We start from the raw sequence: 27649 nt of genomic DNA, 5'->3' as shown, positions 1-27649 counted from the left end.
CCCACTAGATCAGATTGCCCAAGGCTCCATCAAACCTGACAAGGGATGGGGCAGCCACAGTTTCTCTTGGCAAACTTTTCTAGTGCCCCATCACGCTCATAGAAAAGAATTCTTCCTTTTGTCTAATCTAAATCTAGCTTCCTTCAGTGTCCTTTGTCCTATCACTACACTCCCCGGTAAAGAGTTTCTCTACAATATAAGAAGTCATAATATGACTTGGTTTAGATTTATTTTTAAACCACTTCCTTTTTCCAGAGATTTTTATGGGATGCTCTTTCATTGTCATTTGGTCTGTGAGCTCAACTAAAGTCCAGTGGACTAATGTACTTAGCACCTTCCTCCTTTGTCATGAAGCTCATATATTAAAGACATTCTGGGTCATTCTTAAGGTACAAAGCTATTACTTTAATTGGTTTGAGAAAGTATTGCCTTTCTAACAGTGATAGCATTTATCAACCTCTGTGCAGGCATTTCTTCCACATTTCAGTTTCTCAGCACCATTAATCTCTTATCACTTGGTTGCATTTTAGAATTCACCTTCCATGTGCAAATTCTTCAAACAGTCTGCAGAAATAATTCTGGATTCCTTCAAATTGGGACTTTTTGGCACTTGTTCAAACAGACTATCAGAAACCCAGCAGCAATTTTATTAAATGTACTGGTGCTTTTTCTCAGAATGGCATGAGAATGGCTTTTATTTCAAAAGGAGAGGCCAAAAAGCCATTAATGAATTAGGCTACCTTGTGAAAATGTTCTTCTTATTTTTGTCTGATTTTCTCTATGGCTTGAACTAGCAGCCAAAATGATTCTAAAATCTCTTTCCTCTCTGTAGTATTATGAGCAAAAGAAAATAAATACATTTGCAATAAGTGTTTGTGAGGGTGGTGATTTTACTGGGAAGGAAAAAATGACCTACTTTGATGACCACTGCTTTGTATTAATGATTATTTAAGCAATCAGACATGGAAATAAGTTGATTTTGTTCAATTTTGTTAACATTAACACCATTTAAGTGATCAAAGGAAGGACTTAATTGATTTTGCTTTTTTTTTAATAGAAAGATAGCAGCTACTACAGTGGTAATTTGGGGATGAGGAAAGCTTGCTTAAAAGGGAGGGTATCTGTGGGACTGGCACTGTTAAGTATGCAGCAGTTGTGGAAATAATTTTAATCTTAGAAGGGACAGAAAAGACACTATATCAATAGTTAAATAGTTAAAAGACACTATATCAGTACAATACGTTAAATGAAAAATCATACAGGAGTCAGGAATTTTAGCAATTCATTTTGTAACTTAGCATAGTGAGAAGTCACAGAGTTCTTTATTACTATGGTTTTCAAGATAAAGCTGCTTTTTCATGTGAATGGAGCTTTTTAATATTTGAATACCAAAACCAGAAATGTTATGGTTGTTTCATGAAAACTTTATTTGCATTTCCTTTGATATTCTTCTAATTTGTCCCCTCAGTCTTATCTTCCTGATCTCTACCATTTGTCTTCATGTTTCCATCTTCCTCTCTCTTATTCTCTTATACATTTTTATTCAAATATCTGTTGATTAAATGTTGTGTAGTACATCAAGTATTCAACTACTTTATGTGAGCCCTGTGATATTAAGCAGAATTAACAGCTCCTAAGATTGGTTCCCACAGAAGCACTCAAATTACATTAAAGGAGAAGGAGAACAAAAGGCAAAAAAGAAGAAGAGGAGGGGAAAGGAAGACTTTTGGAAATGGGGACTGACAGAAATGCAGTTGGCAGCTATAACCAAGATAGGGTAAAGAATGACTTGGTTATTCTGGACCTGCTGGGGAAACTCTTTGTGTAAATTCAGAATTTTATTTGAGAACTGGGAGCTGTATTTATGAATCTTTTCCAAGCTAAATTTGGCATGTATACAGTTTCACCATTTCTATTGTTTTTTAAGATCCATCCTTAGCTAAAAGGGGAAAGTACAATCTTCAATAAATATATATTGACCAAGGAGGCTCTTATACTGAGATGCAGAGATACTTCTGAGGATGCCCTTTTATAGAGAAAAGACACTTGGAAAGGCCTTAGGAACTTTTTTACTGAAAAAGTTCAAATATCACATAGGAGAAAAACTCTGAAACACTGAAGATAAAGCAACTTTCTCTGTTTTTAGCAGCTAAAAGTATGATTTTATTTACTATTTATTTACTAAAGTATATTATTTATTTACTATTTACAGTAACCTGACAAAAATGAGATCAAACCCGGCATCTTCAGAAGGCTTAGGATGCAAGTAGTTATGAGAAGTTACGTCCGAGATTGTTTTTAAATATCTGCATTTGTTCGTTCTTTCTAGTTTGAAACTAGAACATTTGTCTTTTCAGTTAGCAAAACTAGTATTTATTCCCATTGCAGTATATAAAAGCAAAGAGTGTTTGCTTTATAAAAAATGAAGAAATTTGCTGAAATTGTAGCATCTTTCATATGACATATGCATATAAATGCACAGTAATTGCATGTGAATAACAGAAGATGCATTCTCTGAAAGGCAAAGTATTAATAAATGTGAAACAAGTTAAAATTGAGTATAGGAATCTGCTGAGGTACTTGCCTTCTTTACCTTAATTTTCATTTGATTGGCCAACACAGATTTAACTGGATTAACTAAGTGTTTGGGATTGATACCTTAATATTCCTCAGTGAAAATCTTTTTGACTATGAAAAAAATAGATTTTTTGCTAAATTGGCAACCAATCCTGCTCACTTAGCACGCAATAGAAATGATTCATCCTGATCTTACTCAAATAGCTTCCTAATTTGAAAATTATGGGTATATCATGTGGCCTTATACTTAAAAAAAAAAAAAGAAAATTCTCATTTTAGATGTGAGACACAGTAGGTAGAATATTTTATCTGCTCTATATTAGTATGTATTGCATGATGTCATTATATAGGTCTTTGACTTTCTTCATATCATTATGCCCTATCTTGGAGGATGCAGAGACAGAGAACAGTACAAATGTGCAGGAAATATTGTTCTAAAGAATAAGGAGGACATTTATAGGTGTAGTTGAAACTTTATCATATAATCATTATGGTTGGAAAAGACCAAGTGCCAACCCATTAACCTCATGTCCACTGAAACATGTCCCTCATTGACACATCTACACATTCTTGAACACCTCCAAGGATGGTGACTCCACCACCTCGCTACGCAGCCTGTTCTAATGCCTCACCACTCTTTCTGAGAAGTTTCTCCTGATATCCAACCTGAACCTCCCCTGGAGCAATTTGAGTCCACGGCCTCTCATTCTTACCTGTGAGAAGAGTCTTACTCCCACCTTGCTACAACCTCCTTTCAGGCAGTTATAAAGAGCAGTAATTTCTCCCTCAAGCCTTCTCTTCTCCAGATTGAACAATCCCTATTTCCTCCGCTGCTCCGCATAGGATTTGTGAACATACAGCATCCGTAAAGCCATGTGCTGGAGCCATGCGTAGCACACTCAGATTAGAATTCAGTCTTGAATTTAATCTTGAATTTATATGTCACCCTGAAGTGGAACTGGTGCTGTGGCAGTGTGTTCTTCCTTGGAGATGGGAGTAGAAAGGAAGAATCCCTTATTGCCTTTAAGCACGTTGCTTTTTGCCAAAGTACAGGGGCAATCCTGGTTTCCAGAAATACTGGGGGTAGGTACTGGCCAGAATGAGAAGAACCATATTGTTCCAACTCTGATGGTTTTGTGCTTCTAGTGGGTCCTGAGGTACCTTTAGTACCTCTGTACTCTGCCAAGAGAAAAAAAAATGAACTCAGGCATAGAATGAATGAATAAATTATGCAGTATAAAGGGAAGCTGCAGAAGGCCCATCTAGCTATTCCAGAAAAACTCTCATAGATCTCAGACAGCTGTGCCACATTCCAGAGGTGTTGTTACTCATTTTTACGTATGGCTTTTCCTCAGCAATAATATACGTGAAGTTACTGAAGTTACTGTAAAGGTTGGGAAAGACTTTCAAGATCAAGTCTAATGAACTTTTTACTGTGTTGTATTTCACCTTCAATGAAATGTTGCTAACTGTTGCTAAATGCAAAGTCCAGTAAGCAACAAAAATCTGTGGAAAGTATTCCTTGTGAAAATACTTTATATTTAAACTTTGTGGTAAATTCATGGTGCATATTTATGGTAGTGTTACCCAGTAATGGGGATTACCCTGCCAGTATTTCTACTCAGTGACAACAGATTAAGATGTTATCACTCATGTTGAGCGAAGAGTATAGCAGGATTACATTTGTTTTTGTGAATTTAACCATTGTTCTGAAGAGCTCATATAATTTTTCTGGTGCAACTGCTCTCATCAAAAATAGACTAATTAGAAAGACTTTAAATTGACTCCAGGTGACTTGGGCTAATTGCACCAGAGGCACATTCTGACACATGCCAAAGTATTACGCAAATAATTCTTGAAGAAGTCCATTTTGCCTACAACCTGAATCTGTAACAATTAAAGAATGTAAAGCCTACCATCATTAATGGTGCCGCAGGGTTCAGACCATGAGTTGCCTTTTCTGTGATGAAAAAGTTAGCAAATGCAGGCTTGGGACTCGCTTTTAAATGTGAAGAATTATTTAATAGCTTTAGTATAGCAATCATTGTTACTTTTTTGTTTTTACGCAGACTACAGAGACATCTGTCATTTACAGTCAATTCCCTGAGGGAATATTTGATAGAACAATTAGTCTGGACGTTAGCATTTTGGCAAGCTTTAGGGCAACATTGATAGTAATTTTTTATATGCAAATATTTAAGAAAATGTCAATGAGATTTATTAATTCACAGAATTAGAGACTGAAAATCTGAAATGCCAGTAATATAGTCATTCCAAATACATCTTTTGTTTTGCTAGATATGGATGATATCACAGATTTTCAACAGAATTCTTTTGCTGCTATAGTTAGAAGAGGCATTTACTGTATGTAAGCACTCTGAAGGTGCAATTGTTGAGAAAGGAGATGGGAAAAAAGGTACTTTGTCTAATAGTCTCAAGATTCTTATAGAAAAGGGAGACCAATACTTCTTCCTTATTTGAAAAACAAACAAAACAAACAAACAAACAAAAAAGATCATCACAAATCTGGCAGATGTTAAATATGGTGAGAGATGTGCTGGCTGTTTACTGCAGCTCTTCACATTCAGAAGCTGCACTGAATCCCATCACTGAAATTTTCTGTTTTCTGACAGCTGTTTTTGCCATTTACTTTAAAAGCAGATGGGGAAAATGCAAAGAAGAGCTGTCAATTTTATTACCATGTATAATCAGCATCTGTGCAATACATCAGACTCATTGCACAGTTTACACTTCCTTCTCTGCAGTAAAAATTGTTTTGGACTTTCTTGACAAGTTTCTTGCACGCTTTTTGTAGATGCTGAAATTAAGGTGTTGCAATTAAGAGTTGAGATCACTGAAAGCTAAAACTATTAACTTGAACAAATTTACTTAATCAAGAGGTTATGTCCTGATTATTTGATAATAAAATATATGGTTAATCTGCTGTTCCATATTCAAATTCATGTTTTCTAAAGTAAGTTATTTCATTATTACTTAATACTTTTTTTTTAACATTTATTGCTAACCCACTGTCAACACTGCTTAATGCATTTGGATGCAGCATATCTCTGTGCAGCATAATTATTGTGCCTTTCCCTACTGAGCAGGCTTAATATATTGTACCCTACGTGTATAATATAAAATACAAATAATTTTGAAGGGAACTGGGTATTCTTCATTCCCAGCCCATCTTCTTTACAAGAGCAGAAGTCTTTCATAGAAATGACTTCTTATAGTGGGAAAATAAGCTGGTTTGAAAGTGTCAGTATAAATAAGCATGTTGTCTGTCTCCCTAAGTGCAGAAGTAGTTATCAATAATGGTGTCCTCTTGGAAACCATCAAAGGATTTACATGTCAGAAGGCTCTGGGGACCAGGTGGAAAGAATCTGTCTACTTGCTGCGGACCTGATTTGATTGGATTTGATTTGATTTGATTTGAATTGATTTGATTGGGTTTGAACTGCAGAAGCACCTTTGCTTCTTAAAATAGTAGGTGGTTGTATACTACAGTACTTGCAGGGATTAGCCATGGGAAAGACTTAGAAAAAGAAACATTCACAGTACTTTCCATAAATAGGGGAGGTTAGGGAATAGCCTTCAACAAAGGTTTCAACCGTTTCAGCTAGTTTGGCAGTGTTAAAAGATACTAAAACATGTATTGATGTAGGATTTCTTTGAAATGAAGCAATAAAAGGAGCAAGAGACTTAATACTAAGAGCATTAATTAGCATTTCATGTGGCTATGGGCAGAGTAGAGTACTTTTTATACATGAGGCAGTGCATGCTTTGATGAAGCATGTACTTAACTGTCTTCCTCCATTATCTTATCTTATTTAATATGCTACTAAAATTGACTGTGGCCTTTGAAAAAGAAACCACCAAGGTACTGTGTGTGATACATAGATGATCATTTATTAAAAAAAAAAGAAAAAAAAGAATGACTTCAGGAATGACTTTGAAAGGAGATATTATGCACAAAATTTAATACAAGTTCCATGGAAAAATACAGACATTAGTTTTTTGTTCTTCTCTAATAATGGTACTTCTGACCATGTCATTTGTGAGCACTTAATAGCTATTTTTTTTCAGTAATAGATAACTACATCCCATTCTATTCCAGAATTAAAATTTTTGATTTAATATGAGGAAAGAGAGTTTTTAATTATTATGAGTTTTATCAGTAGAATGCAAATCTCCTTTAGATATTATTTTATCTGTGCTTTGTGACCCTAGAATATAGCTAATTAGATTTTCTTCTGGAATGGTGGATGCAAATTTGCACTCTGTGAAATTCAGCTGATTCTACAAAGATAAAGCAGATTAGAGGATAACAAAGCTTGAAAATGTGAATTTGATTTACTCTCTTTACAGACAAAGCAGGGTATAAAAGATTCTTCTGTATTTAGATAATCCTATTTTTTCTTTCTTATACTAATCTCATTTTCTAAAATGTGATGTCTTTTATTGCATACACTTTGGCATGAGTTAATAAAAGACATACTTAGATGATCCTACTATAACAAATCCTTTATCCAGAAGAGCTTGTAAATTTATCCTAGTACTATGCAGTCTGTCTGTTAGACTGTAGCTTTTTCACTAAAGGGAAATCTTAGGTAAAGTTGACATGGAGTTCATTTTACATACACACCAGTGAATTGGTAGTTCTCTTAATTAGAACTGCTAGAAAGGTGGCTTTCAGAAATGTACTGTAGTAGGACCGGTTTGGGACCCATATAATTTGTGGACCAATTGGACAGCTGTAGTCTGCTATTCCATCTTGTCATAACAAATGGCATTCATATATCCTGCAAGTTTAGTTTAGTTTATAGAAGTAATATATGGGTAAGTTAGAAGAGTAAATTGGAAAATACTTTTTGTAACACTGGACTGTATCTTTCTCAAGTTTCGTGTCATATCACGTCTAGTTAGATAAGAGCATTTTATGTTTAATGATAGGTGCAAGCAGACTGGAGTCCTCCAGCAGTAGCTCGTAAGTCTCTTCATCATGAGCTAGTAAACAGCATTTATATATGAGGCCTGTGACAGACTGGTATGGGAACACTGCTATTGCAGTCTGATTTTCCTATACAAAGGCATTCTTTTCTCCATGGTCTCTCTCACCACTAGTTTCAGTCATCCTCTGTAATAGGACCAAATTCTCTCCCTTTTTACTGTCCCCTTTCCATCACCCTATGTGTAGGTTGCCTACCCTACACATTTCCCCGTGCTGTGATTCTTTGGCAGCTTTTCCAGGCTGCACACCTGACAAACGTCTGCTGTGCATGCCCCAGCATTTGTGCAGTCAGTGGCTGCCAAATAGTGTGTGTAAGAGGAACGGATGGATAGCTGCCCTTCCCTTCATGGCTGGGTTACTTTGGTTTCTCAGCTCCCTCCCACTACTAATTTAAGGAAGGACTTATACATTTATTATCTGAAGCTTTTACCTCTCTTTGACCTAGCCCTGTGAGAAGAAAATGGTCTAGATGAAAGGCATGCATAAGCTGTGTTTTCTGAGGAAACTCAGCCAAAAAATGAAGCATAAGAATAGAAAACACTTGGCTTTGGCTGAGTTTGAGTTGACCTTTAACTCAAGCAATTTTTACTCATTCAGATGTTTGCTTTCTACATCTACTCAAGGGTACTGGGAAAGAGTGACCTTGTCCCCTTCCAGCCTCGTCAGTACTGCTGGTCTGATGCAAAATGTGCTTCATAGATCCAAAAGGCTCAGCCAAGGCGAGGAAAGCATGTGGAAGTATATCCTGTTTATGGAAAAAGTTAACAGTCTCATACCGTGGGATTCCCTGTGGTGTTTAAAATGTACCTGAAAACTGTAGCAAGGTGGCAACATTTTCCTACTTAAGGACTTTATAAAGTAATGACCTCTGTCTTAAACAGTGCTGATGAAGTGAGATTTTCTGTGTGTCAGGAAGGTTTTTTTTTTTCTTTGTTTGAGGCTTTCTCTTTTCTTGGCTTCTTTATATTCCAGTCAAGAACAAATGCTGCTAAGCAAAAGCATGGACAAATTTAAGAAATTTTGAGTATTATATATGTGAATATCTCCATCTGAATAAAACCTCACACATGTCTATATTGGAGCAAAAGTGAGAAGGAGGAGCATTAATGGAACTAGGATAAAAGTGGGAGTAGAATAGGGTAATGTTCCTGCAACCAGACTAAAAAAGGCATTTTGTCCTTAAATTCTACATTGCTTTCTGAATATTTTCAAATAGCGTGCTAAATTCTATACATTATGAGTCATTCTGTGAAATAGATTTTTGGCGCCATCATTACATGTGTGGAGTTGATATCTGTGCGTAAAAGAGGGAAATGTCAATTTTATTAGAGAGGCATAATATCTATGTTTATATAACATTGTACATTCTAGAATACATAGTTTCATTCTTCCAGCTCGACATTTGTGCAGCCATAAGCATTAAATAGTGTGTCATGTGGAGATGTAGATTCTATTTTAAATGTGTTTATTGCTGAACCTATTTTGATTTGTTGGTAAATGAATCATGGGGCTGCAGATTTCCTATGGGCAAAGCTCTCTATGTTCAAAAGTTCTTGGAAGACAGCTTCCATCAGCCAGTTCATATTTGCAGTATGGCAAGTTTGAGTCAGAGTTTCATTCATTTAAAGCAAATATATTCAGTAACATAAACTACAATTTTAGATATGAAAAGTTGTATAAAGAAATTAGAAGTATAGCCATGTAATTCTAATATTATAACTTAAAATGTTTTATATTCTGTATCTAAAAAAAATCACGTGTGTATGTTTAAAAATATGGCATTTGCCTTATTGCACGCAGAACATATGTTATTTGTTCTGTAGGAACATTCTTCTCTACTTTATTAAGGTTTACATGTTTGAATGATTAACTCACAGAAATCTTTAGAATTTTCTAAATAAACTTTCTATAAAATTGTATATGAATCATAAATTTGGAGAAAATTAACACCAACTCAAATTCAAATATTTTTATGATACTTCCAGCTTAAATTTTACAAATATCTTGTGTGCACTGGAAATAAATTTTCTTCATATACAAGAAGAAAGTTGGTCTTTAAATCGTAACATTACACTCTATAGGATGAAAGAACAGACAAAAACTGATCACCTTTTTTTAACGAATACTGGAATTAAATGACCTTGTATGTTGACTTAAGAACTGTACTAGAAAGGAAAGCAAAACCAGACTACTTTTTTTTGTTGAAGTCAATCCCTTCTAGTTTGTTATAGTTTTAAGTTGTTTTTTGGCTTGGTTTTTTTATTTTCTTTTTATTTTTATGCTCATGCTATTGTTTTGCAGACGGTTAGAACAAAATTCAATCAAAGTCATACCTCCTGGAGCTTTCTCACCCTATAAAAAGCTTCGAAGAATGTAAGTACCCAATATTTTAGATTTAAATTACATGTATACACACACATATATATGTATATATATATATTTGCACTTATATATATATGTATATATAAATATGTAAATAAAAAGCAGTTCAGTGTCATACAGAGGAACTTCCATCAGCGTGTGAGCATATGCAGAACTTTGACTGCTAGAAGATTAACAGATATGGCAATCTGGTTACAAAGACCATATAATCTCTTTGTCAGACTAATAATAATTGTTTTTACAGTGTTAAAGTTATTGAAATTATTTATTATGGTTTTGCATAAAAGCAACATGTTAGTACAGTGAACATAAGAAAAAAAAATCATGAGGATATGCCACTCTCATTTTGGAATATCCTTGAGGTTCTGTCTGATCTGGCTACAGGACTATATACATAAAGGACTATATATAATTCTGTACAAAAGGTACTTATTGTATTTTAGGAAAAATAATTCTATTAGTCTTCATTTTTTTAACCATTTAAAAGATCTATTTTTAGCCATTCATTTTGTTTCAGTGGTTTTATTTTCAAATTCTTTGGCAGTGTCTCACACAAGTATTCTAATTTCTCTCATTCCACCCCTAATTCTAATTATTTTAGTCTTTGCTTTTTTGAAAATAGCTTGGATTAACTGTATCAACTTTCATTTATTTCAGTGACCTGAGCAATAACCAGATCTCTGAAGCAGCTCCAGATGCTTTCCAGGGCTTACGTTCTCTCAATTCACTGTAGGTATCTGACATGTAAACACAGAAGCTAATTTCTCATATTCCTATAGTAAAGTTATTCTGAATTTTTGGCTTTGCAGAATTTAGTATAGATTCAATCAACGCTGAAAGTGCATAAAAGTAATTTCAGAATGTTAGAGCTATAATGGAATATTGCATCACAGCTGGACATTATAAAATCTAGGTTTTCTTATAAATATTCTCATGGTATACAGTTAAAGGCATTGAAAGATTTCTTTTATTCCCCAGTTAGCTGGTCTTAAAAAGAGCAATTCACTCACTGAGTTTCCTTGGTAAGTCTATGCACAGTGCCATGCTGGTTCTTTTGAAAGTTTCTTGGGTGAGGCATCTGTTGAGAAAATGCATGATCATGCCATCTCAGAGGAGCAAGTATCAAGTCACTGCTGTTAAGTTTCCTTCAGGAAAGTTGAAAAATTATTTTATTTTTACATTCAGAATCACATAGCATATGACTTTCATGATATCAGCTTTGTTTGCTTTTTTATTTCCTGTTGCAGTGTCCTCTATGGCAATAAAATTACAGAACTTCCAAAAGGCCTATTTGAAGGACTGTTTTCTCTGCAATTGCTGTGAGTATTTTTTAATATTTACTCTATGTTGGAGTTACCTAGAAGGAAAAAATTGATAAGAGATATATGCCTAGACAAAAACTGGCAGGAAATCCTCTACGTAAGATCAGACTTTAATAAAAACAAATTATCTTAAAGCCAGAGGAGTCAAGACTGTTGTAGGTCAGCTTGCCATTCATCCACAAATGTGATCATATCTTAGTTAACGTCTCAGCCTAAAGTGAGTAAAATGAAACTGTTATCTTCTATGGAATTTCTGATGATAAAATCCATAATATACTAGCTGGAAGTACTCAACAGTGTGTATAAAGTTGCATGGGAAACAGTAGAAACATTTTGGTACTTTTATTTAGAGGTAGTATGTAGTGGATACACTCTACAGTTTCATTTGTAGTTATACTCATGTAATAACAGAATGGCAGACTTCCATTGATGGTTTTTATTATTTTCTGAGATTTTTTAATGTGACTCCATGAACTCCAGCTGCTGTTTCTTTTAACAGTTCAGAAACTCCCATGTGTAATCTTATAAACCATTTCTGTTTGGTTTTAATATTGGGAGTACAGAGGAATGTCATGGTGATATGTTTATCAAATATTGTCAAGATCCAGCAGAAAAGGCTGTGCAGTAGTTGTACTCTATGAGAGAGAATTGTGAAATAGGCCGTGAAACAGTGGTAGTGCTTTTGGAAAATATTGTCCCAGAATCACTGCCTTGTCGAAGTGGCTTCTTCCCACTAACCTGAAAGCATTTACTGTCTCGATTGCATAGTTAGTGATTCACTGAATGTCTATTATTAAAAACTCACTGAAAATGGCAAAGGAAATTCAAGTTCTAGCACCACCTAGGGTTCTACATTTTGATTTTAGTCAGTATTGTAATGGGATTTTGATATCCTTTAATGAGAATTTATTTAAGAAAACTTATTTCAGATTTTCGAAGAAAAAAAAGTGAGATATTTCTAAAATTATGTTTATTGTCTATTAAGAAAATGTCCATAATTTGATGTATTCTGCATAGACAATACTTTTCAATCTAAGTACGTTTCTACTTGTGTGGTAAAATTGTTTATCAAAACATTGATTTTCAAATCCACCATTCCATCAATAGGAGAAAAAATGCATATATTTCTTTAGAAAAATGCAACTAGTTGAATGACAAAATTATTTTAGTTTTGAAAGCATGAGGGAGTTGGTTTAGATTGGCTTGTTTATTTTAGCTTTAGAAGTCAGGGGAATACAGGGAAGAAAAGGTTCCCTTTGTAGAAGGAGAGGAAGAAGGTTCCAGACAGATTTGGATATGTTCCATGCCAACCAGTTTTTACTACAACTCTGTTAATGCGGCAGCATGCTGATTAGTAACATATAATTAAAAGTGCCACGGCGCATCTCTTCCAGCTAATGAACACAGTGTTCAGTTCCTTTTTGTTTGTTTGTTTATTTGGCAAAAGAAACTAGTTTTCCTTGTAGATACTTGATTTTTTAAGCTTGTTTCTTTGCACAGAAAAGTACCACATGCATAAGTTCTACCAGCACACACAAGGAATGTGATTTTAGATGAATAAACTCACCCAAGGGTGCAGATATTTTGAAATAATTTCAGAGCACCTGAGTAAGGTTTTTCACTTTGCTGAAATGCCTTATATAACTATCAGTTAGTATTTGTTCATACATTGCTTGTTGTGATTTTAAAATGAATACAAAGTTTTACATGTGAAAAACATTGAAGTTGCAGTGACACTGAACAAATTATTTTGATTTTATGATTGTCTTCCATTAAACAGATTATTAAATGCCAACAAGATCAATTGCCTGCGAGTTGATGCTTTTCAAGATCTGCACAACTTGAATCTCCTATCTTTGTATGACAACAAGCTTCAGACCATTGCAAAAGGCACCTTTTCACCTCTACGTGCAATTCAGACCTTGTACGTATGCTTTTATTCATGGTCATCTTTGGTATGACTTCTTATTCTACAGTGCATTAAAAATATCAGAAACTGCTGAGACTAAAGGGAAATAATGTGTGAAATTATCTTTTTTTTCTCTATGAAAGGCATTTGGCTCAGAACCCATTTATCTGTGACTGCCATCTGAAGTGGCTGGCGGATTATCTTCATACAAACCCCATTGAGACCAGTGGTGCCCGCTGCACCAGCCCCCGCCGTCTGGCAAACAAAAGGATCGGCCAGATCAAAAGCAAGAAATTCCGCTGCTCAGGTAATTTTCTTACTTCAGCTGCTGTTTTTCTTTTATTGGCAAACACAGTGGTTATAGGAGTTCTAATGAAGGCAGCTGGCCCTCTACAGAATTATTAAATGTTGCAGAGTCTTTTCTAGTTCTTCAGCTGAAGTCATGGAAGTCATAGACGATTGGAACATTACTACAGTTAACATGCTTGGCACTCTTTCTGAGTAGCATTAAATCTAACAAAAGAAATGCAATATATAATACTTCAGAATGAAATGCTGAAGTTATTTGCTACAAGTATCACTGACATAAATCATTTTGTAGAATTTCCACAAGGCTCTGGAGTACATGAAAGATCTAAAAATTTCTAGCTAAATATGGAAATACAACATATTCCTTTTTATACAGGGAGCTTACCTCACACTGAAATTTACTGTTTTCTTTTTCTAATCTTATTCCATTTCCTACTTACATTTCTCTAAATCCTTAACTTTTGTCATATGGTATCCAGCTGTTCCAGGTGCATTTCACATTCTACAATTTATTCAGTCTCAAGTGCAAATACCAGATGAGAACTGTTTGTTATCCATGTTTCGGATACATTTATGATTATTCACACTTTGTTGTTTATCACCTCTTGTTGTGAATACACATTTTTTCACTAAGTTAACTTTAGTCCATACTTACTCTAATAAAACTCATTCTTTGCTTGCTGACATTCAGGTGCATCTTCTATTTTTTTTTTTCTCTTTATTTAGCTAAAGAACAGTATTTCATTCCAGGTAGGTTTGGCTCTGCAGTAAGATTGACTAACTGCAGATACTCTCCCCTTTTCCCCCGAAAAGCAAAGTTTGTTATAGCTTTTAGGAAATTGATGCATGTCTATTAACAATAGTGAATTCCTGTAGCTAGATATAGTTTTCTTTGTAGATCACTAGTAGTTCTGTTTTCTGGATAAGAGCTTAGCATGCAGCTCCATTTACGTTTTGTCTCACAAATTTGCACACAACCTACCAAAATGCCTTTACTTAAATTATGTAGAAGGCTGCACCTGCTAGCTGATATTTCAATTGATGCCTTTGTTTGCCATCTACCTTTCCTTTTCTACTACTACTGTTTTTAAAATGTAGCTTCTGAGCTGCTTTTAAACACAGGAAAACCTACTTCTGTCAAAGAGCTAGTACAACTTAAAACAGACTTTACAAACGAATGTTTTCTTGCCTTGCTTTCATGCTTTACACTGTCTTCAGCTACTGCTTGCTCACCCTCCTCGTGTTTGCCAAATCACAGTGGAATGCTTGGAAAAGAAAGCTGACATTCATTAAAGGCATTCTGTGGTCACATGCATACAATGAATCAGAAATGCTTTCCCTTAAAGAAAACATGACTTTCGAGTTGGGTTGAAACAGTAATTTACACACTACTTTCAGCTACAATGAGTCTATGATATTTTCCGGGAAGACTCACTTATGATGGCCCTAGCTCTTTGAAATATGTTTTTATTTTACCTTGTTTGTCAGGTGTGTGCACTGATTTCTTAATAGAAAAAAGCAATGATGCACTTGCATTATTTTCCTAACAGATTGCAAATCATTGTTTGGCAAAATAAACAAAAAAATAATGAATCTATTGATAAATTATAGTAAGTTATATGCAAGCAGGGTTTTCTGCCATAGCATAATATCCAGAAAAATACCCACAATAATTGATTATGACACCAGTGCACTTGTTCTTTCAAGTATTACAGATGTATTGTCATTCTGCAGTGTCTGAAATACGGATTTATTGATTGGTCTTTATCTTTCAAGCTGGCGTGCTAGCTTTTCTCCTAATGCTATGTGATGTGTTACTTAAATTTGCAGCAACCATGTGAGTTCTTCATGCCCTCATACTAAATGTTGGTTAGAATATTAAGAAAAGTAAACTTAAATACAAAATAAGGGAGTCATTTTTCAGCATTGGCAGCCACAAAACTGTGCTTTAAAGCAGCATAAAACAGAGGGGGATTCAGTTTCTCAATCTTGTAGTTACCACTCCATTTCTTAATGAGTAGAACAGCTGTATTCCTGCCACAGAATGACTTCTACTCAACTTTGCCAGTACAACTTTTGTCTCTGAGTTAGAAGTGTTTTCTTGCCAGCAAATATCTTCACAGCTTGTTTATACTATGGCCACACATGCTGCTTAGGTTTGTTTATGTATCCTTTAAAAATGCTTTTCCTGCAAAAAAGAAGAGAAAGAATAAAATCAGTCAAAAAGTGCTACAGATGTACTTCTTGAAATACAGTTGCATACTTTCTCTTTCCATCAGGTTATCAGGGAGATGCTGCATGAAATTCTTCTAATTGTTGAAGATCTTATCCCTGAATATTTTATTTTTTTTACTTTGAACTACTAACAGTGATTTATTCTGGAAACAGGAGGAAAAAATGTATTTGTAACTTTGCTCACGAGTATTAAAAAGTGCTCAAAATACTTATTTATGCTTCATTAAATACTGTAAAAATCTTTAAATTTCTTTAAAAGTCAAATATAATTTCTATATTTGTTTTAAAACGTCATTGGGAGATCTTATTCTGCAGGTGCTAAGAATTCTTAATAGAATTTCAATATAATAATCTGGAAAACTAAAGGCTAAATAAGTATTAAATCAGGAATTTGAAAAGAAATAGTTTGTCTACTCGCTCATAGAAATATTCCAAGCAGTTAAATCATGTGTTACTTAGACATTTGCAAATGCTAGATGATAAATGACGACTGATTTTTTTCCTCTCATGAGGTATCTGTTTCTCCCATGTTTCTTTGGTTTATTAAGTATTTTAAGTGGCATAGCATGTATGTGTGTTCAAAGGAGCATATCAGCTTCTAATGAACACATTTAAAATAATGAAGAACAATGCATGGGAGATACTGTATTTCTATATGAAGTTTCTAATTAACCTCAATCTTTCTTCATTTTTTAATGCCACTTAAAATGAATTTTTCTTTTTTTCTGCTGAAGGTGGTACTCCTTAGCAACATCCTCTAATCAAACTAAATTTGAGTTGGAAACATATAAACTTAGTTCATGTTTTTGTCTTAATTGGGATTACTCTGTCTTTCTTTCCTTCTTGGCTATCTTTACTTTTGCAGGAGTTCACCATTTTGGCTGTAAGTAAAGTTCAGTGTCTGAGATAAGTCACAATGTACCTCCCAGCCCTGATGCACCTTCTACTAGTCTCAGTCTTTTCACCTTTGTCCGAGAAGAACCCACAGGTCCTTTCAGCTTCTTTTGTTTCTTTGTCACCCACCCTCAGTTTCTTACTGAATGTTTTCTCCTGATATGTTTAGGACATTTTCTTTGACTGACTCGGGGAAATGGTGGAGGAAACTTTCTATGTGGTTCCTTTTTTTTTTGTGAATTATTTAATCTGTGACAGTAATACTGTTACTGTGGCACTGGACATTCAGTATAAAGAATGCCATGTCATGTAAGCAAGTATTAAACTTCAAATGCTTCTATAACTTATACCTGCTCCTTCCTCTTTTCCCTCGCTGTTACCCTTGGCCTAATGGATGCAGTTTTGATAATGTAGCGAGATTTTCTGTTGTGCTTGATCTAACCATGTGGTTGTGAGGTATGAGTAAAACATGGTTCTGTCAAGCACCATGGAACGTCACGCAGCTTTCTACAGCATGGCATGCTGCTGAGGCTTAAGTCAGGATCACACATTTTCTTAAAATTAAAGCTGAAGATAGGGCTTTCAATCTCACGTGTTCAAGATGATGTGGAGGGTTGGGACTGCAAAAAAAAGAAATAAAAAATCACAGAGGTTAATGAAGTCCTGTCAACAATACAAATCTGTAGCTCGAGAAAGAGAAATGGTGGCATTCAGGATCTATTTATTCTTGCTACAGAGAAATAAAATAAATTCTAAAAGAATCAGTGGCATTTGTGTGATTAGCTATAAACAATGCTAGATTGGCTGACAACACAATCAGCAGAAAGTACAGCTGTGAAAAGCTCAAGTTAATGTTATCCTGTTATGTGAAGTTGGTCACAGTTTCTTTTTCCAGCATATCTAAGCCCTTATATTTAACCCTCTCTTGAAGCCCCTGTGTCTGTTCAGTATCACAAAATTTATCATACATTTCCCAAGTTGCCCACCCGTTACCTGCATTGCAGATATCTTTTCAACCTTCTCGCAAGAAACAAATCTTGTTCTTTATTGACTCAGTATCTGTATTTTGGCTTGACTCTTTCACAGGCACTGAAGATTACAGATCCAAATTAAGTGGAGACTGCTTTGCAGATTTGGCTTGCCCTGAGAAATGTCGCTGTGAAGGGACCACAGTGGACTGCTCCAATCAGAAACTCAACAAAATTCCAGATCACATTCCACAGTACACAGCAGAGTTGTAAGTTGAACCCATAAAGCATTATTTGCTTATGGAAAAACTACCTAAAACTTTCAAATACAAAACCACAGCTTCTATTTTTGAATAGCAAAAATTATATGTAAGCTCTGTGATGCACCGTATGTTAATAAAAACTATTTGTGCATCATTTTGGTACCATTAAGCCTTAAACATGATAAAAAGAAAAAAAAAGGCAAATATTCTACACTGCCAGTTCTCCAGTATGTGAACTACCCATGTGGATTTTTTTGGAAAGACAGTAGGATTTATTTTGCCATCAATTTTGAATACAGGATCAAGTAGGACATCCAGTATCTAAAGGTCTGTCTTAAAAGCACTACCTAAGTGTTAAATAAAACAGAACTGACTGTTGTTATGCAAAGCTCACATTACGTGTCAGGCAGGAGACCAGAGGAAGATAAAGTAGACAAGACAGAGTTGGATTAAGATGAGATAATAATGTAATGATCTGAGATGAGCAGAAAAGATGTCACAGATTATTACTTGCTTAATAAGTGCCATATGGGAAAGATCTGTAGACATTACAGCTGAAGTAGTATTGAGGGGATTGAAAGATAAAATTAAGACAGCTTTACAAGTTTTTCCCATGCATAAAACACAGTGTAGAAGAAAATGCAGAGATGCTTGAAGAACCAACAGAAAAGCATGAGGTGAAAGTGACCACCACTGGCAGAGCCAAGAAAGGAGGAAATAGCTGTTTTTCTTGGGAGACTTAGTATAAAGAGCAAAGCAGAGCAATAAGGTGCAAAAGACAGACTTTGATTTAATAGTAAAGTGGGAACAGAGATATGGAGACGTAAGTGATGTGATCAAGTTGTGAACCACAGTGGTGAGATGAGCGAAAATGTGGCAGATATCTTAAAAGACAGTCTTTGACTGGGAGCAAAGCAATAGTACAGCATTGAATAATGAGACTGCAGTTAGGGATATTGAATCTCTGAATGGGAAAAAAAAAATTGAGGTGTTGTATAAGTAGAGATGGAGATTTTTGTATGAACTGGGAGAAAGAGTTCAACTCAGTGATGTTATAATTACAAATCTAAGTGGCAATTCTGGTTCTTACCAGTATGATAGCAAATTGAAAATAAAAAGTAGCATATGTCATAAAATCAAAGTTCAGTTTTTGGCCACATTTAAGCTGTCGTTTGTATGGTAAAATCTCCAAAAGAATGTCATAGGATGTTATGCTATAATATTTAGAGATAAAAATACTTCCACTGAAGAATAATGAGTGACAGGTTAGACTATAAGAGGAGTACAGGTATTAATTGATGTAAAAATTATAGCTACTGAGCCGAGATGAGAGTTGGAGTTGCTGAAACAACAAGAGTGCATTGTCCTGATTCTTAACAGAATTCATGTTTAATTCTCTCTCCTCTGAAGAGGTTATACTCTTCATTTAGTATCTTAATCATTGATTTTCCTACTCATTTTTTTACATGTGACATATAAACTCTACAGTGTTTTCTTTCTATAATTATAATTTATACATATTAAATTCAGAAGAAACAATGAAATCCTCAAGCCTCATCTGCTGTGTATCCTAAGCTCTCAAGTTGCAGTCAACAAAAAAAATCTGTTTCACTAAAAGATAATTCATTTTTGGTTACTGCACTTCTTTCAAAAAAGCATTCAATCTCATTTGAAGGTATCAGTGGATTAAAAATGGACCATCTCCCTAAGAATGTTACAGAAGTTAATTATTCACATTAATCTCTGTTAAAATCTTTTAAAATGAGAACATTACTTTCAGATAGAATCTGTCTCTCTTCAATTTTCATCATCTCTTCTTTTAATATTTTTTGCTGATAAAGAGCTCTTTTCTATCCATTCCTTATCCAATACTTACCGGTCTTAAACTTTAACAGGCACTACTCAACTTTCTTCTTGATAAACTGTAAAGATTATGCTTCAACTCTTGCAATGCAAGAGAATTTTTAACAACCTTAAAGTATTTTAGAGGCGTGGTGAAAGTATTTCTGCACTTGTAAAAATCCAACTGCCATAGCTTCTGGTATTTGCCTCGCTGATGCTTGCAGCTTTTCCTTCTTTCCTCCTGTCGTCTCTTGTTTTTGATGCATTGGAACAAAGACTGCTCCGCTTGGGACTTCAGTCTAATTCTAGGGTCACTGTGATTTCCTGCTCACTTAGTGACATGTATGAAAAGAACAGCTAGTTAGCCTTTCTTTGTTTTAACCACCAAATATGTGTTAAAGGTACTTAGAGCTAAATGACATTAACGCTTCTCTAACTGTGAAGAAAAAGGCTAGATTATTCTCTCTGGGGTATTCCTTACAGCTGAGACATTTGGAGCTTGGAAACAAAGATCAAAAGTGAAGAAATGTTGAGATTTCTTTGGATTTCCTTGTTAAATATTTATTTTTCTCAAATAATTCATCTGGAGATCTCTGAAGTCTTCTTTGCATCCCTTAGCCCAGATAGCTGTGAAAGTAACAGGAAGACTGTAATCTCCAAGAGAACTTTTATCATGTGGTTTTCTCCCTGTAGATGGTATAAGGAACAAAATAATTATTTCCTTAATCTGCCAGAAAAATGCATCTTCGTTCACAGTATCATAATGTGCAACATGAAATTTAATGGACGAAAGATGCTGAACTACTTTTATCTCCATCATTCTAGAGCTAATGAAATGAAAGATCTAGTGATAAATATTGCTGTAGTCTAGAGTTCAAGAAAATATATAATATTTCTTTTAAATCTGTTTTTAAAATGATATCCTGAAAATAATTTCTTCTTTCTCTACTAACATCAACTGGTAACTCTGGTGTTTCAGCTCAACAAACTCGAGGGATGTGTTCTGTAAAGGAGTTTGAAGGCATTTTTTCTAATCAGATGTTCTCCTACCTGCTTATTTGTTTATCTGAGATGGCTTGAGTATTGTTTGTACACATTACAACAGTAAAAAATGTCGTAACAAAAAACTCTATCTTCAGAGTAGTTTATTGTTTGTATATATATACGTATATATACATATCTGAAAATAATAATAAAGTTCAAGACAGATACTTCTAGTTTGTTGTTTGCTTGTAATCTTTCAGAAAACCAGTCAAAGACCTATCTAATCTGCCACTGAAGTATTTGAGATAAAATACTAGTCTGTAAAAGAATCCTGGACATCAGATATTTTTCAAGTAGCATACCAATATACAAGAAAACTCATGAAACATTTGATAAATCATTCAAACCAGAGTTTCCAGGAGAAAGTCTAAAAGAATTTTAGTAGAGTAGTAGAGTAAAAGAATTTTAGTAGAGTATGTTCCATTTTTTTTAATGTTTGTACAATATATGATAACGTATCAAATCCTAACAAGATAAGCTTTGAAACATAAAGCACTACATAGTATCACTGCAGTTCATAGTCTTCCAAAAAGACTCAGCTCTTGTATCAGAATATGCATTAACAGAAGAAGAGAACACATCAAATAAAACTGAAAACTAAACATTTAGACATCATCATCAAATGCTTTTTTGTTTGCTTTTTATGTTTTGAGAATGACATTTTAGTGATTCTCTTTAAATAAACCAGAATCAAGTATTTCTAAGATCTTTTTCATGAAGCAGCAAGTAAGAACAATCATTATTATCTGTATAACTGAAAGTGCACTGGTCTCCAGAAGGGAGATGGCATTGCATATGTTAATTTTCTAAACATCTGTAATAAGTTTTATTTCTGGGTATGTGGTATTACTTACCTAATAGTAGAACAAAAACTTCTTGCACAAGTATTTAATTATTCTAAGTCTAAAGCCAGCAATCTCCAGCTAGTGAAATGCCATGTGGTCATTTTTCTGACCACAAAATCATAGTTCATAACTCTTGATGTCCCTTTTTTGTGTATCTATCCTCAGTGATAATGCATGTTTTGTGGTGTCATCATATCCATAAAGTCAGAGAGAAGATATGATTTGTGTTACAGTTTAACCAGAGACAATACTGTTCAACCTGTTTCTTTTCCATCATAGTAAACTATAGAGAAACTTCTTAAACACTTAGACACTTAAACATAGCATATGGAGAGTTCTGAAAATTTGCTCTGTAACATCAAAAGCACTCTAAGGCTATTGATGATAGAATAAAAGAAATAAATTACAGTAAGTAGAACTAGTTAGCAATACAAATACAAGATTGAGGAATATATAGATAGTAGCCGAAGAGAAAAGGCTACGGTGGTGTTATGCACAGTAAAGATGAATGAGTCCTACTGGGCACTGCTTCAAATTTCATTTTGGGATGTATGTACAGGTGTGTGGTAAGTTATATGAAATAATTGGTTTCCAGTACATAACAATAATAAAATACTATGGAATGTTGCATTATGAATTTCACTTTCCAAGATGAATATAGATCACCTGGAAAAAAATTTGAGGAGAAAAATAATCATCAAGCTGACATATGAGGGAAAACTGAAAGTATTTAATGCATTTGTGTGAAGGAAAGTTAGGGGACAAACATACTAAATTATTTTTAATATGTAAAGGTTTGCTACATGTAGATAGAAGTTTCATTTTTAGTGGAATTAGAATTTTTTTGCAATAGAGCAAAAGTTCCTTAGAATTAATAGATGTCTTCACAAACAAATAATTCTACTAGATGATATAGCACTTAAAAATATGTAAAAATGCCAGCATTTATGGAGTGTTTGGTATTTCCACTGTTGAGACACGGGGAAAAAAAAGACTATTTACAATGATGATGAAACTTTGTTAAATCACATTAATTCTTTCTGCTAACTTTTAGAGGTGGGAACTTTTTTTAAATTGAAGTCCTTTCTACTCAGTAGAGTATACAAATGTCCAACAATTGTACTGCCATACCTTCAGATTTACAGCCTTAATTTGCCTTCTGGCTATCATTGAGTGTGAGCAGGAAGGAAGGATGAACAAGCAGCTTTGTATTAATTTTGAAGGTATTTTTTTTTTTTTTGTCTTTTCTTGCAATAAGGTAATTTAGAAAAGCATTCTCATTTTAGAATTATTCTGAATTCCATTTTACAGTGATTTTTCATCTCTTCATTCATCTCTTTTCCTTCCTGTTTAAGATTTTTAAATAAAAGCTGGATAGATGTGCTTCCTTAATAAGATTATTCCATTAAAACATATACAGTGTCTAAGACTTATAATTTCCATTTTCTGTTCAGGAGATGAAATAAGAGACACTGGGTCAGGGCACACATTTTTTTAAATAGATGTCCCCTAACCTAGCAGCTGCTAAATGTACACTGTGCTAGAACAGTCTTGATACCTGGGCAGGAAAGATAAAAATCCATGTGACTTTTCAGGCTAGTATCTGCTACTTACTACACTTTCGTAGTGTTACAAAGCAACAATTAATACTCTGTTGCACAATTTGTGTGTTATGTTTAGTGGTCTGAAGATGAACCATGGCCAAATAAATGTTTTTAAATTCTTCTGAATGCCTACACATTGTTTCAGTCTCTATTTCATAAAAGCATTGAGAATAAAGTAATTATTTCATTCTTGTAAATAGTGTTCTGTGAGCACCTCCAGATGTCTGGCAAACTCCACCTGATATCCCTTAAAGAACAGTAAACTAATCTTCAGTCATTTATACATACTTCTTAAAGATTTTTATTTATAAGTTGCCATAGAAGTCTTCCCTAGCTACATTTGTGTTCTTCTCTTCTCTTAAAAGAAAATTTAAAACATATTCTTATATTTTTCTGCAGTGTTAGCTGTATGCTACTTTGTAATCTGTTTTTGATTCTGTATGTCTGATGTATGCCTAATTTTAACTAATGAGAATGTTCATTCATGGGAATTGTCGGAATTGTCAGAATTAAAAATGTCAGTATATGTTGAATTGTTCTTCAGGTACCAGTATTAAACAAGCTATTCAGTTCTACCATTCCAAAAAGCTCCCTTAGTGTGGAATGATCTTTAACAATGCTTGAATATTTTTTTCTGAAATTGATGTCATTTCTTGCAGGCGACTCAATAATAATGAATTTTCAGTCCTGGAAGCTACTGGGATCTTTAAGAAGCTTCCTCAATTGCGAAAAATGTAAGTAACACTACAGTGATCTTTTCTATTTCGATATCACATTAGTATTAGTGTCGTCTTTCTCCACCTTTGATAGTTTATGTCTATTAAAGTTTCAATATATTCTAATGAAAAAATCAAGAATGGGTTTATATCAGTCATTGAGGTAGATCAAAGCTAGCAGTCCATCTCTTTGGGACTAAGCAACCCAGTAACAGCCTCTCCTGGTGCATAGCTCCAGCAGCTCTGCTGCATGGTCCCACCAGCTGGTCTGTTATGAAGCCACAGCAGGGAACTTGAGCATAAGCTGCTCAAAAATGGTTCCAGTAACCTTTTGTAACTTCCTGCACTACTACTCCCTGACCAGGCAGTTTTGCCTCTTTCAGCACATTCAAGACATGCCTTTGATTCTGTGCTTCATTAAACTATCATTAGATGAGGGGAATATCAAAATTAAATGACTGAGAAAAAAAAAGAGAGAAGGTTTGATAGTCCATTTTCACAGTTGACATTCTAAGAGTTTGTAATCTTACCAATTGTAGATGTTAATAAGCCTATGAAAAGCTTTTCTTTCACTTCAGGCATGTGGCAGGCATTCAAGAGCAGATCATTTAGTTACTTAGTGGCTCTGTGCTCAATATTTTCAGGATTTAATCCAGGCATAAATACTAAGTGGAGAAAAATGCAAGTCAAAATAAATGAAAATGATGCACTGCTTTATTAAATGCAGTCACCAAGTTGCTACCACTTGTAAAAATTTGGTTTGTGCTACCGGTGATTAAAAACTCAAGGTGAGCAATAGTATTGTATAAACTACTTATTAGCCTTGCCCAGATATGAGCTGGCAGCTGTCGTGATCATAATTGGTTAAATACTTACTGCTGATTTTTGAGACTTAATTATTTTTTTTTTCCTTTGACCTATCCACGTGAGTATGCCTTGCTAATTTGGATGTGGGCTGAGGTACTTAAGAGAAAGAATACAGGAATGACTGACACAGCAGTATACTGGGGCTACAGAGTAGATATCCAGTTTTCTTCATTCCTCAAGTATCATAGATTAGCACTCTTCACAGCTGTAAAATACTTAAAGTAGCATACAAACACACACATCAATTCTTCATATTTAAGAAAAATGGGAACTAGGGAATGGACTGTCAGTAATTAGATTTTTTCAGGCTATAAAGCTAGATTAGTCAACATCTCATGCTACCTAAATCTCATTTGCTGCTATTTAGTTGAGGAGGAAGTGTTCAAGACAAAAGAAAAAGTAAGTCAGAATATTAATCAGTGCAGCTGTCTGCTGAACTCCTTAAGAGTTTTGAAATCTGTATTACTGAGGAGGAAAAAATTGGATAAATGTTACAGAAAAGTTAACATTTTATTACTATTCCATAACTTTTTAATACAGCTAACAATTGTTAAAATATTCAATTCAGAGTATGCCTAAGCATGACTGCAAAGCAGTGAGGTGTTAGAGAGACATCAATAAGAGTGAATTCTGCATTTGCGTGAAGTTCATGTTTCTTCTGCAAGTTCAAATAGGTGCAGAGATCATTCTGCAAATGACATTGAAGAATTGAGACCTAAATGTTTAATTGATTTGATGGTTCACAAGTAATAAAGCATACGTATCATTGATTAGCCATGCAGTGTTAATCCTTAAAATAACCTTTGAAATATCCCTTAAAATGTGTGGTAGATGGAGTAATGACCGTGGTATGCAACAAACAAGGAAGATTTTAGGAAACTAAGGGCCTGACATCTCTAAGATGATTGAGATGAGAAATAATGAATTTCTTGCTTCCAGTCTTGTGCAGCAACTTACAGGAGACTGAACAGCTTCACCTTGAAACTAAGTGAAAGTGATGATTATATCCTTCATCACAGGCAAGGTGTATGAGAAATTACAGCTAGACTAGAGATCAGTAGTCAGCACTCAAACAAAGCCACACATCCTTTTTTCTATGTCTTAGGTGATGGCACCTGTTCATACTGGCAAGCATATGAATTTTTACTGTAACTAATAATGTGTTTCTCACGATAAATTAAAATAATGCTCTTGTAGAAGGTGCATCAAATAATGTTTGATTCTCTTTTCAACATCATTCATTCTATTAAGTAAAAACTTTTTAGCTTTATTGTATTTCAGAATTTCTCAGAGCAAATTTAAGAGCTCTGTAAAAATCATTAGTGAATTGTGACACTGTCTAGTGTGTAGGTAAATACTTAACTGTTCTGAACAAGATACAAGTGTAAGTAAGTATAAATAGGCTTACTTTAAAAACAAGACAAGAATAGAATGAAAAATCTTTTTTAAATGTATATTATTTTGTATGCACATTTATTGTATATATAGAACAGATACTTTCCATTTGGGATGTAATTTCCATATTTGAACTGAAAGCCACAGACACTAAAATATTTTGGCAGTATCTTAGGATATTTTCTTACATTTTGATCCACTTTGCATGTGAATTGCAGATAACTGAACTATCTGTCTTGTTTATAAAACCTTATTTTCTACTAATGTCAAAAATGATTAACATATCATTTACTGTTTGCATTCACACTTTTCATTTCCATATGTTGCTGTTTATACTATTTTCTTACATCTGTGTCTGTTGAGATGAAATAAAGAAATCAGAGTAGTTGTGTGAATTCTCATACAGTACCACTTCATTGATGCATTTAGTAATGCTAGAAGGACTAGAGACAGAAGATATATATTCTTTCACAAGATTTGGATTTTTTTTTATGAAAAGAAAAAGAAATTTTTGTGTGGCAGCAGCATGTGCTGGGCAATTGCAAACAATTTCCGAAAACTGCTGTAAAAATCTTTATTCGTATAATCAGCAGTCACTTTTGTTTTTTCCAGTTCAAAGTTGATCAGTATGTTCATTGCTTTTACTCAGAAACTTAATATCGTGAAATCTACTTAGTCTTTAATATTTAGTAGTTCATTTAGGGTATTTAATAAGAGAAAAACATGTTTTTCTCTTGTTTCTGTTAATGTGTAATAGAAACCTGAGTAATAACAAGATTACAGATATTGAAGAAGGCGCATTCGATGGAGCCTCTGGTGTCAATGAACTATTGCTCACTAGCAATCGTTTGGAAACTGTTCGAGACAAAATGTTCAAAGGACTGGAAAGTCTTAAAACACTGTAAGTAAGATTATTTGAGTGTTCTTATTTCTTCTTCTCCTATTTTTTTAAAGTAATATTCTATTTTTGTTTAAAACTTTGATTTTGGATTAGCTATGGATTACTCAAGTATATATTGTCTTTTTCCTATTTCACAGAAAGGTTCTAATAAAGAATATTAATTTTTAATTATTGATATAATATAGCTGAAGTTCTTCATTGTGATTATTAAACTACAGAAATTATGTTACCTCTTAAATGATGAAGCAGTTGAGAATAGTAAACATCCGACTACGGAAACAGAAATGGGAATAATCATCTGCTTAAAAGCAACATAATTTTGCATCGGAATTATACATTTTACATAATGGAATCTGATTCAATCCAACTCAATCATTGGGTATTTTGCTAGAGGAAAAAATGATTCTGGGGGATATTGAAATGTGGGAAATGATTCTCTCCTAAGTAATTTTAATGGTATTTCAACAGTGAATGGAGGAGTGAAAGTACTATAGCTTGAACTTATTTCATTCTTTCCATGAAGGTAGTTTAGCTCTTTCCACTCAAAAAAGAAAAAAAAAAG

General features: G+C 34.2%; 1 protein-coding gene across 1 annotated transcript in view; it reads left to right on the top strand.

Annotated features, from left to right (window-relative positions):
- SLIT2 (slit guidance ligand 2) overlaps window positions 1–27649 on the top strand; it is a 246227-nt gene that overhangs the window by 168734 nt on the left and 49844 nt on the right. Inside the window, exons 9-17 of the mRNA XM_019614936.2 lie at window positions 9893–9964; window positions 10631–10702; window positions 11221–11292; window positions 13076–13219; window positions 13348–13511; window positions 14240–14263; window positions 17729–17879; window positions 23868–23942; window positions 26944–27087. Of these exons, the coding sequence (XP_019470481.1) occupies window positions 9893–9964; window positions 10631–10702; window positions 11221–11292; window positions 13076–13219; window positions 13348–13511; window positions 14240–14263; window positions 17729–17879; window positions 23868–23942; window positions 26944–27087 (918 nt within the window). The remainder of the gene's footprint in view (window positions 1–9892; window positions 9965–10630; window positions 10703–11220; window positions 11293–13075; window positions 13220–13347; window positions 13512–14239; window positions 14264–17728; window positions 17880–23867; window positions 23943–26943; window positions 27088–27649) is intronic.

Source organism: Meleagris gallopavo, chromosome 4 (genome assembly GCF_000146605.3).
Source record: "Meleagris gallopavo isolate NT-WF06-2002-E0010 breed Aviagen turkey brand Nicholas breeding stock chromosome 4, Turkey_5.1, whole genome shotgun sequence".
In the NCBI taxonomy this organism is placed as follows: Eukaryota; Metazoa; Chordata; class Aves; order Galliformes; family Phasianidae; genus Meleagris; species Meleagris gallopavo.
The sequence above is the reverse complement of the archived record's forward strand: the minus strand, read 5'-3'. Positions and strand labels throughout refer to the sequence as shown.